We start from the raw sequence: 15,209 nt of genomic DNA, 5'->3' as shown, positions 1-15,209 counted from the left end.
TTAGAGAATGAGAGGCAGAGAGAGAGAGAGAGAGAGAGAGAGAGGTCTTCCATCTACCGGTTCACTCCCCAGTTGGCTGGCAATGGCTAGAGCAGCATCAGTCTGAAGCCAGGAACCAGGAGCTTCTTCTTGGTCTCCCACATGGGTGCAGGGGCCCAAGGACTTGGGCCATCTGTACTGCTTTCCCATAACAGAGAGCTAGATCGGAAGTAGAGCAGCTGGGACTTGAACCGGCACCCATTTTGGATGCCTACACTGCAGGCGGCAGCACCCATGATTTTTAATAATATGTGTTTTACATAAACTATTTGAAGACCCTTTGTTCATATGTATAAACAGAGGAAAAGGCCTTAACTGTAGCCACACAGGAATTACCAGAAAAAGGAAGTGTTAGGGGATTAATAATGAGAAAAAGACTTTTCTTTTATAGGTGGAAAAATGTTTAATTCACTGTACTTGAAATCTTGAACAGATTAACTCTTCTAATTGTTTTTTTTTTGGGGGGGGAACAGATTAGATTCTGGGTGCTCTACTAACTGGGTTCTTTTTCTTTTTCTTTTTTTTTTTTAAAGAAAGTGGGAGCCCGGAATCTCGAGTCAATGCCATCCATTTCTTGGTACACAAACTGCCAGAGAAAAATAAAGAAATGTTGGATATTTTGGTGAAGCACCTAACGAAGTAAGCCTCTTCTCCTGCCTTTCTTTTTCTGTTTCTGCTTTGGGGCTGTGCATTGTTTGTGGATTTGGAACTGTTGGAACTGGGGCTGGATACACAATTCCAGGGACCACACCTGGAGGGGCAGGCTGGCTGTTGGACTCATTGTGCATGTCTTGGACAAGAGTATTGAAATATGATGCTTTCGTGAAATTGTATAATTATTTTCTTAACATCCTTGCCAGCAACTCAGGGTTTGATTTGAAGTGAAACAAGAAAGTATTACACTTTGCCCCACACACAGATTCTGGAAATGTGATTATAGGTCTGTTAGCAAATTAAGTTTGGTTTCACACCTTCCCAACTCCAAGTTTGAACATGTCTTTTAAGTTTGCTTAAGCCACAAATGGGTAGTTATTCCATAAGATCTGTTCTTTTTTTTTTCCTTCCCTCTTTAAAAAGCAAGCAAAATCTAATAATTCAGTAGAGAAATTAGCACTTTGTTGCAATAAGATTCTCAGATCACTCTAACTGTAGGGTTTTAAAAGTGAGAGGGAGCTGAGAAGCACTCTGAGAACTTTCATTTTGTACGAGAAGAAAGCGGAAGCCAGGACTGTGCTAGTGGCCAGGCCACGGGTGTGGTAGTGACCCGGCCGTTCACTGGTTTTGTCAATGAATCTTCAGCGAGGGCCGTTTTTAGGTGCTAGTGGATACGCAGGTGAACAAGACCGGCCAAGGCTGTCTCATGAAGCTTGCTTTTTAGGGGAGAAAAGACAGACTAGGGAAAACATACAGAATCGTCTCAGGTTTACGTGGTAAAAACCCGAGGAAGGGACAAAGGTTTTTGTTGAGCCTGAGGCTGTGAGAGGGTTGTTACGGAAGGTCTTCCTGAGGATGAGTCCTCCGAGTTGAGACCTGAATGAAGTGGCCGGGCCGCTAAGGACAGTGGTGCGAGTTGTTCACTGCACAGGGGTGCTGTGCGGAAGGACTGGTCGGGTCCTTCGATGCAGCTCTGCCTGCTTGTGAAGCCAGTTCCTACGAAGGAGCCATGCAGGCTGGCAGTCCCCAGTGCGAGCATCCAGTGATCCGGGGAAACAGAGCAGGTGCTTTAGGTGGAGGCGACTAGTAAAAAGCTAGTGCAGAACACAAGCTTCGCCTAGACCTGGAATTACTAAGAAAGCCATTGTGGTGAGAACAGATTGTCAAAGAGCAATGGAGGGGGCCAGCGCCATGGCTCACTTGGCTAGTCCTCCACCTGCGGCACCAGTACCCCAGGTTCTAGTCCTGGTTAGGGTGCCGGGTTCTAGTCCCAGTTGCTCCTCTTCCAGTCCAGCTCTCTGCTGTGGCCTGGGAGGGCAGTGGAGGATGCCCCAAGTGCTTGGGCCCCTGCACCCGCATGGGAGACCAGGAGGAAGCACCTGGCTGCTGGCTTCAGATCGGTGTAACTCTGGCTGTAGCGGCCATTTGGGAGGTGAACCAATGGAAGGAAGACCTTTCTCTCTGTCTCTCTCACTAACTCTGTCAAATAAATTAAAAAAAAGAGCAGTGGAAAGGTTAGGGGCCTCAGGAGGTGGGTGTGGTTGGAGCTCGATAGCTCTGAGGGGGGCAGGACACTTAGCTTCTGCCTTCTTGCTGCTTAGGGAACACAATGCAGGATTCAGTCCATTCCACAGTCATTGCCCTCTGGTTAAACACTGCCTTTTTTTTCCCCCTCCTGTTTCTGTCAATGTTAGTGTTTCCAATCACTCCAAGCAGAATCTAATGACCGTGGCCAATTTAGGGGTGGTGTTTGGACCAACTCTGATGAGGCCGCAGGAAGAAACTGTCGCTGCCATCATGGATTTGAAGTTCCAGAACATCGTCGTGGAGATCTTAATTGAAAACCACGAAAAGGTAGTGCTTTTTTTTTTTTTTTTTGCCTTTAAGAGAATTCCTGTTTTTGGCTTGTTGGCATATTATGTGGTAATGTCACATCCTCTTAGAGTGTTTCTGTTGTTCCTGCTGTGCTGAACCTGTGTCTGAGAAGCAGTCCTCAAACTTGACTTCTGATGCAGTGCTGTGGATCTCAGCCTTGCCTGCTCCAGTTACCTCTCTGGTTTAATGAAGAAACATGAACCCAGATACAAAGGAGTCCTAGCAGTGTCATTGTGAACTATTGAGATTTTCGGTTGCTTTCATGACTGTCCTGGGATTTCTCACCCAGATTCTCTGTATGGCAGCACTCCTTGAACTTTTGCTGACGTTGGGGATTTGCAGCTTAGATAAAGAAAGCTGAAAGGCAGTGAAATGGAGCCAGAGGACCTGGGCGTCGCTGAGAGGGAGGGTTGATGGGCAGAGCTCCTTCTGGGCTGCTGGCCAAAGCACCTGTTGGATCTGCTGTGAAAATAGTTGCCGTGCTTTGCACAGGCCCTTGCACCTGCTTTTGTGAATGGCAAAAAAAGGAGAGGTTGGGGTAGGGCCAACCTTGGCCCTTGCCATACACCTGGACAGAGGGGACAGGTATAGGTCATACATTCCTGGGGCTTCGAGGATGGAATTGAACTTGTTTGAATTAGGACGTCATGCAGGGGTGAGCTGAACTGCTGTAATATACTACTCTTCCATCCCACCATGCCCCCTTGACATTTTATTTTTTTTATTTTTTATTTTTTTTTAACTTTTATTTAATGAATATAAATTTCCAGTGTACAGCTTATGGATTACAATGGCTTCGCCCTCCCATATCTTCCCTCCCACCCACAACCCTCCCCTCTCCCGCTCCCTCTCCCCTTCCATTCACATCAAGATTCATTTTCAATTCTCTTTATATACAGAAGATCAATTTAGTATAAAGATTTCAACAGTCTGCACCCACATAGAAACACAAAGTGAAACATACTGTTTGAGTACTAGTTATAGCATTAAATCAAAATGTACAGCACATTAAGGACAGAGATCCCACATGAGGAGCAAGTACACAGTGGCTCGTGTTGTTGACCCAACAAATTGACACTCTAGTTTATGGCGCCAGTAACCACCCTAGGCTGTCGTCATGAGTTGCCAAGGCTATGGAAGCCTTCCAAGTTTGCCGACTCTGATCATATTTAGACAAGGTCATAAAAGACAGAGTGAGGATAGTAACCAATGACCCTAAGAGTGGCATTTACCAGGTTTGAACAATTATACAGCATTAAGTGGGGAAGAGGACCATCAGTACACACAGGTTGGGAGTAGAGCCATTGGTGGTAGAGTAGAGGTTATGATTACAAAGGAATGAGGCCCAAGTGCACTAGACAGGGCCTAGAACAAAGGACAGAGTCATTATTAGAGGAGCTAAGAAAGGTGCTGTCTAAGCTACAAGTAATTTTTCTGATTGAGAGGCAAATAGAACCTGATAGAAGGAGCTTGATAATAATCTGGCGGGCTTTAGGCCTTGTAAATTCAGAGGCCCAGACCTATCTATCTATTCACATGGGGTACATCCTAAGGGAGGTGTGAACTTCCTAGGGGAAGGCACTCTGTTGACTTTCATTACTTGGCTGGCCTGGGAGGAGAGCTGGCCAGGTAAAGGCAGGGGGCATCTCTAACAAGAAATTTACAGTTCTGCCTGCAATGTTGCTGACCCTACTTGACCATCCCCTTAGCTGCAGTGGTCACTTTGGAAGTTGGGCTGAGTGAAGGGCTTTTCAGCTTAGAGCCAATAAGATCTGTGGCTCTGACCTGGGCATCCTTCGACTCCAGGGCAGGTCCATTTCCAGTGATCCAACTCTTGGCAGAGCTGCCAGGGCTCTTCACAAGCTGACTTCTGCTGAAGCCCAGGCTTACCACATTGAAAGCCACTGCAGTGGACTGGCCTGTTGGGTCTCCTTGAGGGCAGATCACTGTGCAGATCAGCCATCAATAGGCCTGCCACCCATTGCTTCTGATGCCCAGCTTTCTTTTCCTCCTGGTTTGTGTTAAAGCAGACCAGAGGATGCAACTCAAGGGAGTGCCCAAGTCCCATCTGTAATCTTCGGTGGCCTGAACTACAAGTCTATAGTCACAGGCATGTTCTGTAGTAGTTTTTCTAAGGTAGACAATGCCCATGAGGAAAATTATATTCTCACTTTAAAACTTTCTTTCCCTTTGGTCTGAAAGGGAGGTTTTTTCTACTTACTGTATACTTCGCTGATGGCGAAGTGAATCTAGCTATGAGATTATTAAAGTTCTTATTTTGGCTATGCTATTACAGAAAAATGTTAGCCATCTCTTTTATAAGGTCTAAAGATTAAATTGTGCGTCCTACAGATTCCTTTATAATAGAATTAGTTTCCTACCTTGAAGAGAATAGAGAAATGAAAGAACAAGTTGGGCTTAGAATAGAGAAATGAGGGAGCAAGTCCTAGATCGCTTGCTGACAATAGCAATATCACATGAATACTTAGCAAACAGTTTCAACCATTAGACAACAACTTAAGAAAACATTTACCAGAAGGTCCAATGCCTTCTATAAATTTTAAGAATCATGTATTTGAAAACACCTCTTAAATATCTAACATGGTGTAGTTTGTTTAACCAGTAAACTTAAGCACAACCATCTAAAATGTTTTTAGTTTCTTTCTACCAACAAGTTTAAAACATATGATACACAGATTCAGGTCCCACAAATTAAAATGTATCTTTGATTGATTTTAGCAGCTTAAATTTATGGACAATCTTATCTATAAGCCATTTAAAAATAAAACTCTTAATAAAATTTCCCCATGTGGACATACAATATGTACACACATATAACATAGCATAATAGACCAATATAGCAATTTTAATAATAGCTTTTAAAATCTTTAACTCTTTATGTAGATTGCCAATTGATTTGAATTGCTTTTTGTTTTTAGTAACCTCAGTGAACCATACTTTCTCTCAGTTGGTACTGTTAATACATTATTGGCTTCATCTGTTTACAGAGCCATCCCAGAGTACTGAGTACAATAGAAGTGGCTGGAAAAAGTCCATAGGAACCTCTAGGAGGACAGCTAAACACAGAATCAACAAGGCTTTAGTTTTATGAGCAGCACATCATATATAACTATGGATGACAAAAGACTTTAAGTCGCCATGTTTAAAATTATAAACTCATCAACCAACAAGAGGCATTGCTTACTTCACAGTATTTTTGAAAGCACCTGTAGGATTTTACAAGTATTTCACTCTTCAGGCCTCTGGGGCTTTCTCATTAAGATAACTATCATGTCTAGTAACACAAGATCATTAGACTTTTTAATTCTCAAACATTTGTATTAATAGCATTTTCCATTATAGAAACTCTAAAATTTAGTACCACATCACATCTTGACAGTCCTTCTACTATAATCCAAATAGACTGATTAGTTGGTGTCTCTATGAGAGACATAGGCCTTCGATTTTTTCAGTTGGGCCCAAACTGGAAAAACCAAAGTCCAGGATTTACTGGAAATTTTAGAGACCAGATTGTTTGAAACTTTGATTTTTTGAATGCCTGTCAAGAATGCCAAGAAGGCTCAAAATCCAAAATATCTGGTTGAAATAAGATTCCTTAAAATCATGACATAACATAGACCAAATTTGATCATTGTTACAAGGTGATTATTCAAATCTTTGAAAATAAGCACATATTTAAATAACCCATAGCTCTTAATAAAAATTCAGCTGTTTTTGAACGATTAGAATTTAACAGACATCAAGAGAACATAATAGATTACTTTAACACATTGCTTTAACAGAGCATCAGAGTTTAATTCTATGTCAAAGAGAAGTTGAGCTTCCTGTGATCTTTTGCTGTGAGGTTTCCTTCCTTTACCTTCTTTCATATTGGTGACCATGTTTCTGTGTTTCTGTGTGTAAGACATCTTTAAGCATCTTTTGCAGGGCAGGATGAGTGGCAACAAATTCTTTCAGTTTCTGTTTGCTATGAAAAGTCTTAATTTCACCTTCATTCACAAATGAGAGCTTTGCAGGATATACTATTCTGGGCTGGCAGTTTTTCTCTCTTAGTACCTGGGCTATGTCTCGCCATTCCCTTCTAGCTTGTAGGGTTTCTGATGAGAAGTCTGCTGTGAGTCTAATTGGAGATCCTCTAAGAGTAATCTGACGTTTCTCTGTTGCACATTTTAGGATCTTTTCTTTATGTTTCACTTTGGTGAGTTTGATTACAATGTGTCGTGGTGAGGATCTCTTTTGGTCATGTTTATTAGGGGTTCTATAAGCTTCCTGTACTAAGATGCCTCTGTCCTTCTCCAAACCTGGGAAATTTTCTGCTAGTATCTCACTGAAAATGCCTTCTAATCCTTTCTCCCTCTCCATGCCTTCAGGAACTCCTAGAACCCGAATGTTGGGTTTTTTAATAGTATCCTGTAGATTCCCGACAATATTTTTTAGATTTCTAATTTCTTCTTCTTTTCTTTGGTTTGCCTGTTTCCTTTCCTGTTCTCTGTCTTCTAAGTCTGATATTCTCTCTTCTGCTTCGCCCATTCTGTTTTTAAGGCTCTCTAATGTGTTTGTCATTTGATCTATTGAATTCTTCATTTCATTATGATTTCTCGTCACTATCCCAGTTTCTTGTTCCACTAGTTGTTTCATTTCATTTTGATTCCTCCTTAATATTTCATTTTCACGAGAGAGATTTTCTATCTTGTTCATTAAGGATTTCTGTAGTTCAAGAATTTGTTTTTCAGAACTTCTTAATGCTCTTATCAATTTTTTGAGATCCACTTCTTGCATTTCTTCAATCTCATCATCTTCATAATCTTGAATTAGGGTGTCTTTTTAATTTGGGGGCATCATAGTGTCTTTCTTGTTGTTGTTAGCTTGGTTTTTGCGTTTGTTGTTTGGCATGTTGGAGATATTTGGTTTCTTCACTGTGGTGTTTTTTCTTGTTACACTATGGCTCTATATTAAGTGGACTGTCTGCTTTCGGTGGAGCCTTAGAGGCTTGAGATGAGTGTGGACTGAGAGCTGTGTTTGGTTCCTCAGGGTTGAGGGTGTGTTAAAGATGACACTCCCAGGTTAGGTGTGGTAAATCTCTCTTTCTTTTTTTGATTTAAAAGGGAAGTAATTCCGCACAGCTGAACGTAATTGGAGGTAGTTAGCAGGCAAATGATATACCCACAGGAGCCAGAGATCGGAAGCTCTTTCCCAAGGACCACACAGGGAATCTGTGCTGCCCTCAGTGTGGGCTCCAATTCTCCTGCAGTCTCCCACTGGGTTGCCAAGTTAGATCCTAATCTCCTGTTATTTCACCCCTCCCCCCAGAGTCAGGTGTTTCTGCTAGGCTCAGGGCCGGTGCAGACCTGAGGTCGCCCTGCTTATGACGTATGTCCAAAATGGCGCCTGCTCTGTCTTGCTCGCCTTTGAGAGGTGAGTGGAGAGAGAGAAACTTGTGTCTGTATTGGTCACTTTTTTTTTTTTTTCCTCTCTCTCTTCTAGTTAGCCTGGTGAACTTTTCCCCATGGAGTTTCAAGCCTCGTTCCCTCTAGCCTCCTCTTTCCGCTTGCCCGCTGGTGTCTCGGGCTATTGAGGTTCGGCTCACCTCGCGTTCCAGCGCTGGTGTGTTGAGTCTGCCGCTGGTGTCCCGAACTTGGGCTCCCACGCTCTCCACGCAGGTCCACTGTGAATCACTAGTTCCGGAAGAATTTCCTCTGCTGTTTCATCCCCTACTCTTCCTTGACCCTGCAGTATCTCCACTTTTATTAACGTGTCTCTCCCCTGGACTAACAGTGTGCTCCCTGCCTATTCCGCCATCTTTAGGCCAGTCATTTTCAACCCCAGCAAACCATCAGACTTTCCCTGGAGAACTGTTTGAAACGACCACATTGCCATGTGCAGTCTGTGGTTAAACTTGTGCCTAGGAAAGAGTTCACCATTTGCGGGGGCCTCTCCTCTGTCTCACTTGCAAGCGTCTGTGAGAGCTTCAAGGTTCTGCTGCTGTTTGAGAGGTTTTTGGTCTTAACAGTGAGAGGAAAGCCCAAGCCTGATTCCTGCTGGGCTGAGGTCTGAGCACCAGCCGTTTGGACTCCGAATTTGGAGGAGCCAGATGTGCATTTGAATTATTGCTGTGGCCTTCACTGATGAGTGGGGGTGAGAGGCTGTGGGGAGACCTTCTGGAAAATGCTTGGCTTGGAGGAGCACCTGTTGCCTGCCTCTCTACTTCTAACCCCCTCAGAATGAAGTTTGGCAACCAAAGATGCTGACTCGGGATTGAAAGTGGATCTTTCCCTGTGACAGAGACATTAGTTTTGTTTTATTTTATTTTATTTTTAAAGATGTATTTATTTGAAAGAGTTACAGAGAGAGACAGAGACAGAAAAAGAGAGAGAGAGAGGTCTTCTGTCCAATGGTTCACTCCCCAAATGGCCACAATTGCCAGAGCTGCGCCGATCAGAAGCCAGGAGCCAGGAGCTTCTTCTGGGTCTCCCATGTGGGTGCAGGAGCCCAAGGACTTGGACCATCTTCTACTGATTTCCCTGGCCATAGCAGAGAGCTGGATTGGAAGAGGAGCAGCTGGGACTTGAACCTGCACCCATATGGGATGCCAGCACTGCAGGTGGTGACTTTACCCTCTACGCCATAGCACTGGCCACACTGTTTTGTTTTTTAAGCATATTCTTCAAGGCAGTGCTGCTTAATTTGTTTGGAATCACAGACCTCTGGTAGGCTGGCACAAGTAAGTACCAGATAAAGACTCTTTCCTCCCCTGCCCCCCTCAGTCATGCTCACAGCCTCAAGGGTTCACAGGCATTCCTATGTTTGTGCACTCTCTCTTGAGAATCTCTGGTTTGAAATGATTCATCTCTGGAGTGAGCATATGGCACAGTGGATACGATGTCTGTTGGGATGCCTGAATTCCTGATCCAGTGCTTGAGTCCAAGTCTGGCTCTCAATTCCAGCTTCCTAGTGATGAGCCCCTGGGAGGCAGCAGATGGTGGCTCAAGTACTTGTGTCCCTGCCACCCATACAGAAGATCTGAATTGAGTTTTGGGCTCCTGGCTCCTGCCTAGACCAGTCATGGTAGTTGTGGCCATGTGGGGAACAAACCAGCAGATGGGAGATGCCTCCCTCCCTCTGTGGATCTCTCTCTCTCTATCTAAAAAACAAAAATAAAAAAAGTAATCTCTCAAGTGACCTGTCTTGTTACTTCTTCTCCATAATAAGGGATACATGATGCTTAAAAGTACTTTAGACTCCTTGAAGAACTTAAAAAATGTTTTTTCCACTTTTCTACTGTAGATGAGCACCTTGGTAATAGCTTTCCTCCCATCTGCCTCTAAGGTATGGCGTCTGTAAACTGTGAACATGCTTAGTCACTCTATTTATTCCAAGGCCTTTGGCGTTGGGATTGCGTTGTGTGCCAGGCATGCCGTGGGAGCTGGGATGTGCAGATGAGAGCTGTAGCCCCTGCTGGGAAGCAAAGTCTGAGGGTGGAAGCTGTGTTTGGGGACTTGTGTCCCATAATACCTAACCCCATCTATCATTCTGTATCACTTACTTATTTCATGTGTTCTTGTTTCTTTCTCCCTCCTAGATCCTTAAGGGTAGAGATCTTTGTCTATGCTCAAAATACTGGATCATATTAGGTGCTAAGTTAGGAAGTATCCTTTATGTATTTTGAGGGTTGTTGGAGCAGTTAGAGACAGGCACCTGGAGGTGTAGTTCTTTGGTAAAGCATTGCAGAAGGAGCCTCTCCTGGGTGCTGCATTTGCAGCCTGTGGATCAGTTCCAGTCTTGGGTACTGCTTCCCACTGCTAAGTTAAATGTGAACCCTGCTTTAGAGGTTCTCTTTACCAGGATGGCAAAAAGTAGCTCATGTGAGGGTACTTCAGCAAGTTGGAGGACAATAGAATTTTTTTAAAAAGATTTTTATTTATTTATTTGAGAGGTAGAGTTACAGACAGTGAGAGGGAGAGACAGAAAAGTCTTCCATCCATTGGTTCACTCCCCAAATGGCCGCAACAGCCAGAGCAACGCTGATCCGAAGCCAGGAGCCAGGAGCTTCTTCTGGATCTCCCACGCGGGTGCAGGGGCCCAAGCACTTGGGCCATCTTCTACTGCTTTCCCAGGCCACAGCAGAGAGCTGGATTGGAAGAGGAGTAGCCGGGACTAGAACTGGCGCCCATATGGGATGCCGGAGCTGCAGGTGGAGGATTAACCTACTGTGCCACAGCGCTGGCTCCTGGACAATGGAATTAAAGATAAATTTATTTTAGTGCTAAACAAAATTGAAATTCCTGAATAGGAAAGGCTTCAAAAAGTTCATGGAAAATGTGTGCTTTGAAAAAACCATGCATGGATTGCCAGCATTGTTTTATAGCAAAATAAACTTAGCTTTTAGTTCTATTTTTCCATGAACTTCGTGAGTTCCCTCCTATCTGAGTGTAAGTTTTATTTATTTATTTTTGGGTGGCCAGTGGTGGTGAGTGTCTGGTCCCCTTGTGCTCCTATCCAATTGCCTTTAAGCCTCATTAGTGTGCAATAAGCCCTTAGACGACTCAAGGGAGGAGGGCTACTCTTCATTTTTGGGAGAAATAATTAGACTCCAGGCTTTGGAACAACATTATGGTAGCTCAGCTATCATTCGATTAAATCCTAATTAGGGGACTTTTATGCAATTTATTTGCAAACATACTGGTTCTGGGTCCTGCCCTTGGATAAAAAGCTCTCATTTCATGCTGCGGCTCCCCATTTTCTTCCCTCATTTGAAGCTGAGGAGATAAGTGCCCGATTTTTCTGCTGGGAAGTGCTGCTTTCACCTTGTTAACACATCTCACGGGAGCTTCCAAGTAGCATTGGTGTGCCATTGTAATAGTTACAGTAGGTGAAAATGTCCCCCCGCCCCCCCGAGCTGCTTTGTTGGAGTCTCTTAGTGCTAGGAATACTCAAGCGATTTCAGTTGAAGTGCTGAGGTTTCCTATTGAGAAGGGAGCTGGTACACATGAAGTGTCAGGGTCTTCATGGTTTGCCTGGGTTCAGACAGGTGCACAGGCTATCCCGGTTTGCAGATGGCTGGGGGCAGGCGGGTGGGGACCACAGTGTCAGCTTTGATTGGTGAACGATTTTGAGATCTGCTTTCCCCATTGCCTCTCCCAGCGTCTGGTTGCATCCCCATGCACGTGCACTCCCTCTCAGACCTGCTCTCTGTGCCTGCTCGGATGGACCTCCCCCGTGAGTTCAGGTCCTGCGGGCAGGTGAGGTTGTGCGGGCACGCCTCCCACGGACGTGTGTCTGCGTTTGCTGTGGCTGTCCCGAAACTGCCCCTCATGTGGTGCCCAGAGGATGTAACATTTGAGTAGGTAGTGCTGAGGGAGGAAAGTCGGTCCTCTGAACAAAAAGAGAGAGGTGTAGGATAGGAAAGGTTGCAAAGAGTGGTTTGGTGAGAGAGAAAGTAATGGATAGGGAGACAAAAAAGGTGGGGGAACCTGGACGGGAAAAGCCTAGGCCTTGTTAGTGTGGGTGAAGGAGAGCAGCGACAGAGATGGGTCTGCTCTGTTCCTGAGTTTCCCTCCCTCGGAATGTGAAGAGTTGATTCCAGAAAGGCAGGAGAGCAGAAGAGGAAATGTTGGCTTCTAGTTAAAGCAGAACGCTGCATGAATTTTGGACCCAAAGACCCCTGCTTCATCTGCTTTGGGGATCATAGTTTCTCTGAGCCTCTTTGCTTTTTTTTTTTTTTTAATAAAATCCATATGTACTTTGTAGGAAACTTGGTCCATATGTGTTGGCTTCATTTACACATCATACATTAAGATTTTTTTTTTTTTAAGCGTTCATGGGCCAAAAATATTTATTGAGGTCTTTTGGTCTCTCACAAAGCAAAAAAAAAAAAAAAAAAAAAAGTGTTTCCCGGGTAGAAAAGGGTCCTGGGAACTTCAGAAGGGTGTTCAGATTGGAGCTGTGCCTTAGACCCTCTGAGTTCTGTGTAAGTTTTGTTCTTAGCAGTGTATACTTGTGATTCAGATTCAGCGCATTTTTTTCCTGAGTATTTGCCATGAGTGAGGTATGTGGTGTGAGGTTTGGGGTAACTACAGACAGAGTCCAGTAGGCGAAGGAGAAAGGTCTCAGAGTAGCTGCACATATGGAGGAGAATACAAGCTGTCAGGGAGACATAGGGAACATGACGGAGACCTTGGAGGAGAGCTGACGTCCCCCTGTGCGGAGTCTGAACCATTTCCCTGAGCAAGCAGTTTGGGTATGTTTTGGAGTCGAGTTTGAACAGGTGGAGTTGTGTTAAGAGGATGCTTTGGGTATGGGAGATCAGGGAATCAGAGGCACACAGAGAGGAATGTAGCTCGTTATTTTTTTAAAAAAAGATTTTTTTATTTGAGAGGCAGAGATCTTCCATCTGCTGGTTTTACTCCCCAAATGGCTGCAAATGCTGGAGCTGGGTTGATCTGCAGCCAGGAGCGAGGAGTTTCTTCCTGGTCTCCCACATGGGCACAGGGGCCCAAGCACACAGGCCATCTTCTGCTTTCCCAAGCACATCAGCAGGGAACTGGATGGAAAGTGGAGCAGCCGGAACATGAGCTGGTGCCTCTATGGGATGCTGGAGTCCCAGGTTGACGGCTTTACCAGCTACGTCACAGCACCAGCCCCGGAAATGCAGCTCTTATTGGAGCATGGTGAATGAGATTGGGAAGAGATTAGGGCCAGGAGTGGGGAGGTGGAGAGTGCCGCAAGAGGACTTTCGTGTTTGATTTTTTGTTGGTACTGGCGCCTACTCATGATTTTCAACTAAACCGCTTCTGACAGCAGGATTTACAACAGAAAGTAGAGGAAGAAAAGACCAGGAGAGAGGTTAAAGAAGTGGAAGAGAGATTGAGCAACTCCAGGACGCACAGCATCATTCTGGGAGGTGGGATTAGGCTGAGTGCGGGGTCAGGATGTATGGGAGTTCTCAGAGGAAGGTGTTGGAAAGATTCAACCTGGGAAAATACTGGTGCCTTCGATCAAAGGAAGGCGAAAATGTGTAAGGAATAACATGAGTTCGGGTCATAACATGGTGAGTGTTGTCGTCTGGGTGTCTTGCAAGGTAAGCCCAGTAGACAGTTGGAGATGTGACATTCAAGCTTGTGAGAGAATTTAGAAGCGAAGTGCATGGGCTGGCGCTGTGACATAGCAGGCGAAGCTGCTGCCTGCAGCACTGGCATCCTATATGATCCCTTCCTCTTCTCCAATGAGACAGTGCCTGGGTGCTAGCCCCAGGGGGTACAATATTCATCCCCGCTGCCACAAGAACTACACAAGAGGATTTGTGCAGTCCTCAGTGTACGCACAGGTTCTGCAGCAGTGACCCTCACCAGGGAATCGGGGAGCCCTGAGTGTGTGGAGCTGCCCACAGTGACTGCCCAAAGACCCAGCCGCGCCCGGTGTCCTCCCACGAAGCCGCAGCGTTTTCACAGTCTCAGCAACAAGGCTCCCATAGACACAAGCTCCCAGCCGCTTGTCAGTTCTCCCAGCCAGACTCAGGTGTCTCTTCTCAGCGGTTACGTATGTCCAAAATGGCACCTGCTTGCCCTTGGCTAGTTACAGGACACCATTGCTGGGTGGTCAGGGAGAGAGAAACGTGTCCCGCTTTTTTTTTTTTCCCCACTAGGTTGATAGGTATGCTATCGCCCTCAGGGCTCCAAGCCAGACTCGTGCCAGGCTCTTCCCACAGCTTTATTGCCAGTGGCTTGCGCTGTTGCAGTCTGGTCTCACTTTACTCCAGAGCTGGTGGTGAGGCTCTCAGCTGCTGGGGTCCTAATTTGTGCGCATCCACACCCTCCATGTGGGTCCATAGTGTCCCTCTAATTTGCTTGGAGTTCCTCTGCAGTTTTCTCCCTAACTCTTCCCTGAGATTGCAGTCTCTCCACATTTTTTTTTTTAAACTATCTACCGCTAGACTAGAGCAGTAAGCTCACTCCCTATTCTGCCATCTTGGTGCCTCTCAATGAAACATTGCTTCCCTGATGGCCTGAGGTCCTGACATTTGTAATGTCTAGTTACCACAGGGTGCCAAGCAACAGTTGCATTTTTTCTTACATAAAGCTTTTCCATTAACTTTTTACAAAAATATATTTATTTATTTATTTGAAAGGCAGAGTTACTGAGAGGGAGAGGCTGTGAAAGAGAGAGAGAGATCTTCCTTCTGCTGGTTCTCCCCCAAAATGGCCTTAGCAGCAGAGGCTGGACCAGAGTGAAGCCAGGAGCTTCGTCCTGGTCTCCCATGTGGGTGCAGGGGCCCTAGCACTTGGACCATCTACTGATGCTTTCATAGGCACACTAGCAGGGAGCTGGATCAGAAGTGGAGCAGCCAGGACTCCAGTTGGCAGCCAAATGGGATGCTGGTGCTTTAGGTGGCTGCTTTACCACTGCGCCATAGTAGTGGCCTCATATTTTAACTTCTGAAATGGGGAGCTTGGTGGTGTGTGGCATTTTTCTCTTTGGGAAAATGGAGGCCGTTTGTAACAATTACACGTTGTGGAAAAAGTATGTTTGTGGACTGCTCAGAGCTTTCTTCAGGACCCACACTGTGATTTATACTTGTTGGCCACATGTGTCACCAAGTCCTGGGTATCCCCCAGTGACGGAAG

The 15,209-nt window shown here is 45.2% G+C and overlaps 1 protein-coding gene across 2 annotated transcripts in view; it reads left to right on the top strand.

Annotated features, from left to right (window-relative positions):
- Positions 1–15,209, top strand: part of ARHGAP10 (Rho GTPase activating protein 10) — a 357,364-nt gene that overhangs the window by 249,783 nt on the left and 92,372 nt on the right. For both annotated transcript variants that reach the window (XM_062199520.1, XM_062199519.1), the window contains exons 17-18: positions 573–678; positions 2,388–2,547. In XM_062199520.1, coding sequence (XP_062055504.1) covers positions 573–678; positions 2,388–2,547 — 266 coding nt within the window. The remainder of the gene's footprint in view (positions 1–572; positions 679–2,387; positions 2,548–15,209) is intronic.

Source organism: Lepus europaeus, chromosome 8 (genome assembly GCF_033115175.1).
Source record: "Lepus europaeus isolate LE1 chromosome 8, mLepTim1.pri, whole genome shotgun sequence".
NCBI lineage: Eukaryota > Metazoa > Chordata > Mammalia > Lagomorpha > Leporidae > Lepus > Lepus europaeus.
The sequence above is the reverse complement of the archived record's forward strand: the minus strand, read 5'-3'. Positions and strand labels throughout refer to the sequence as shown.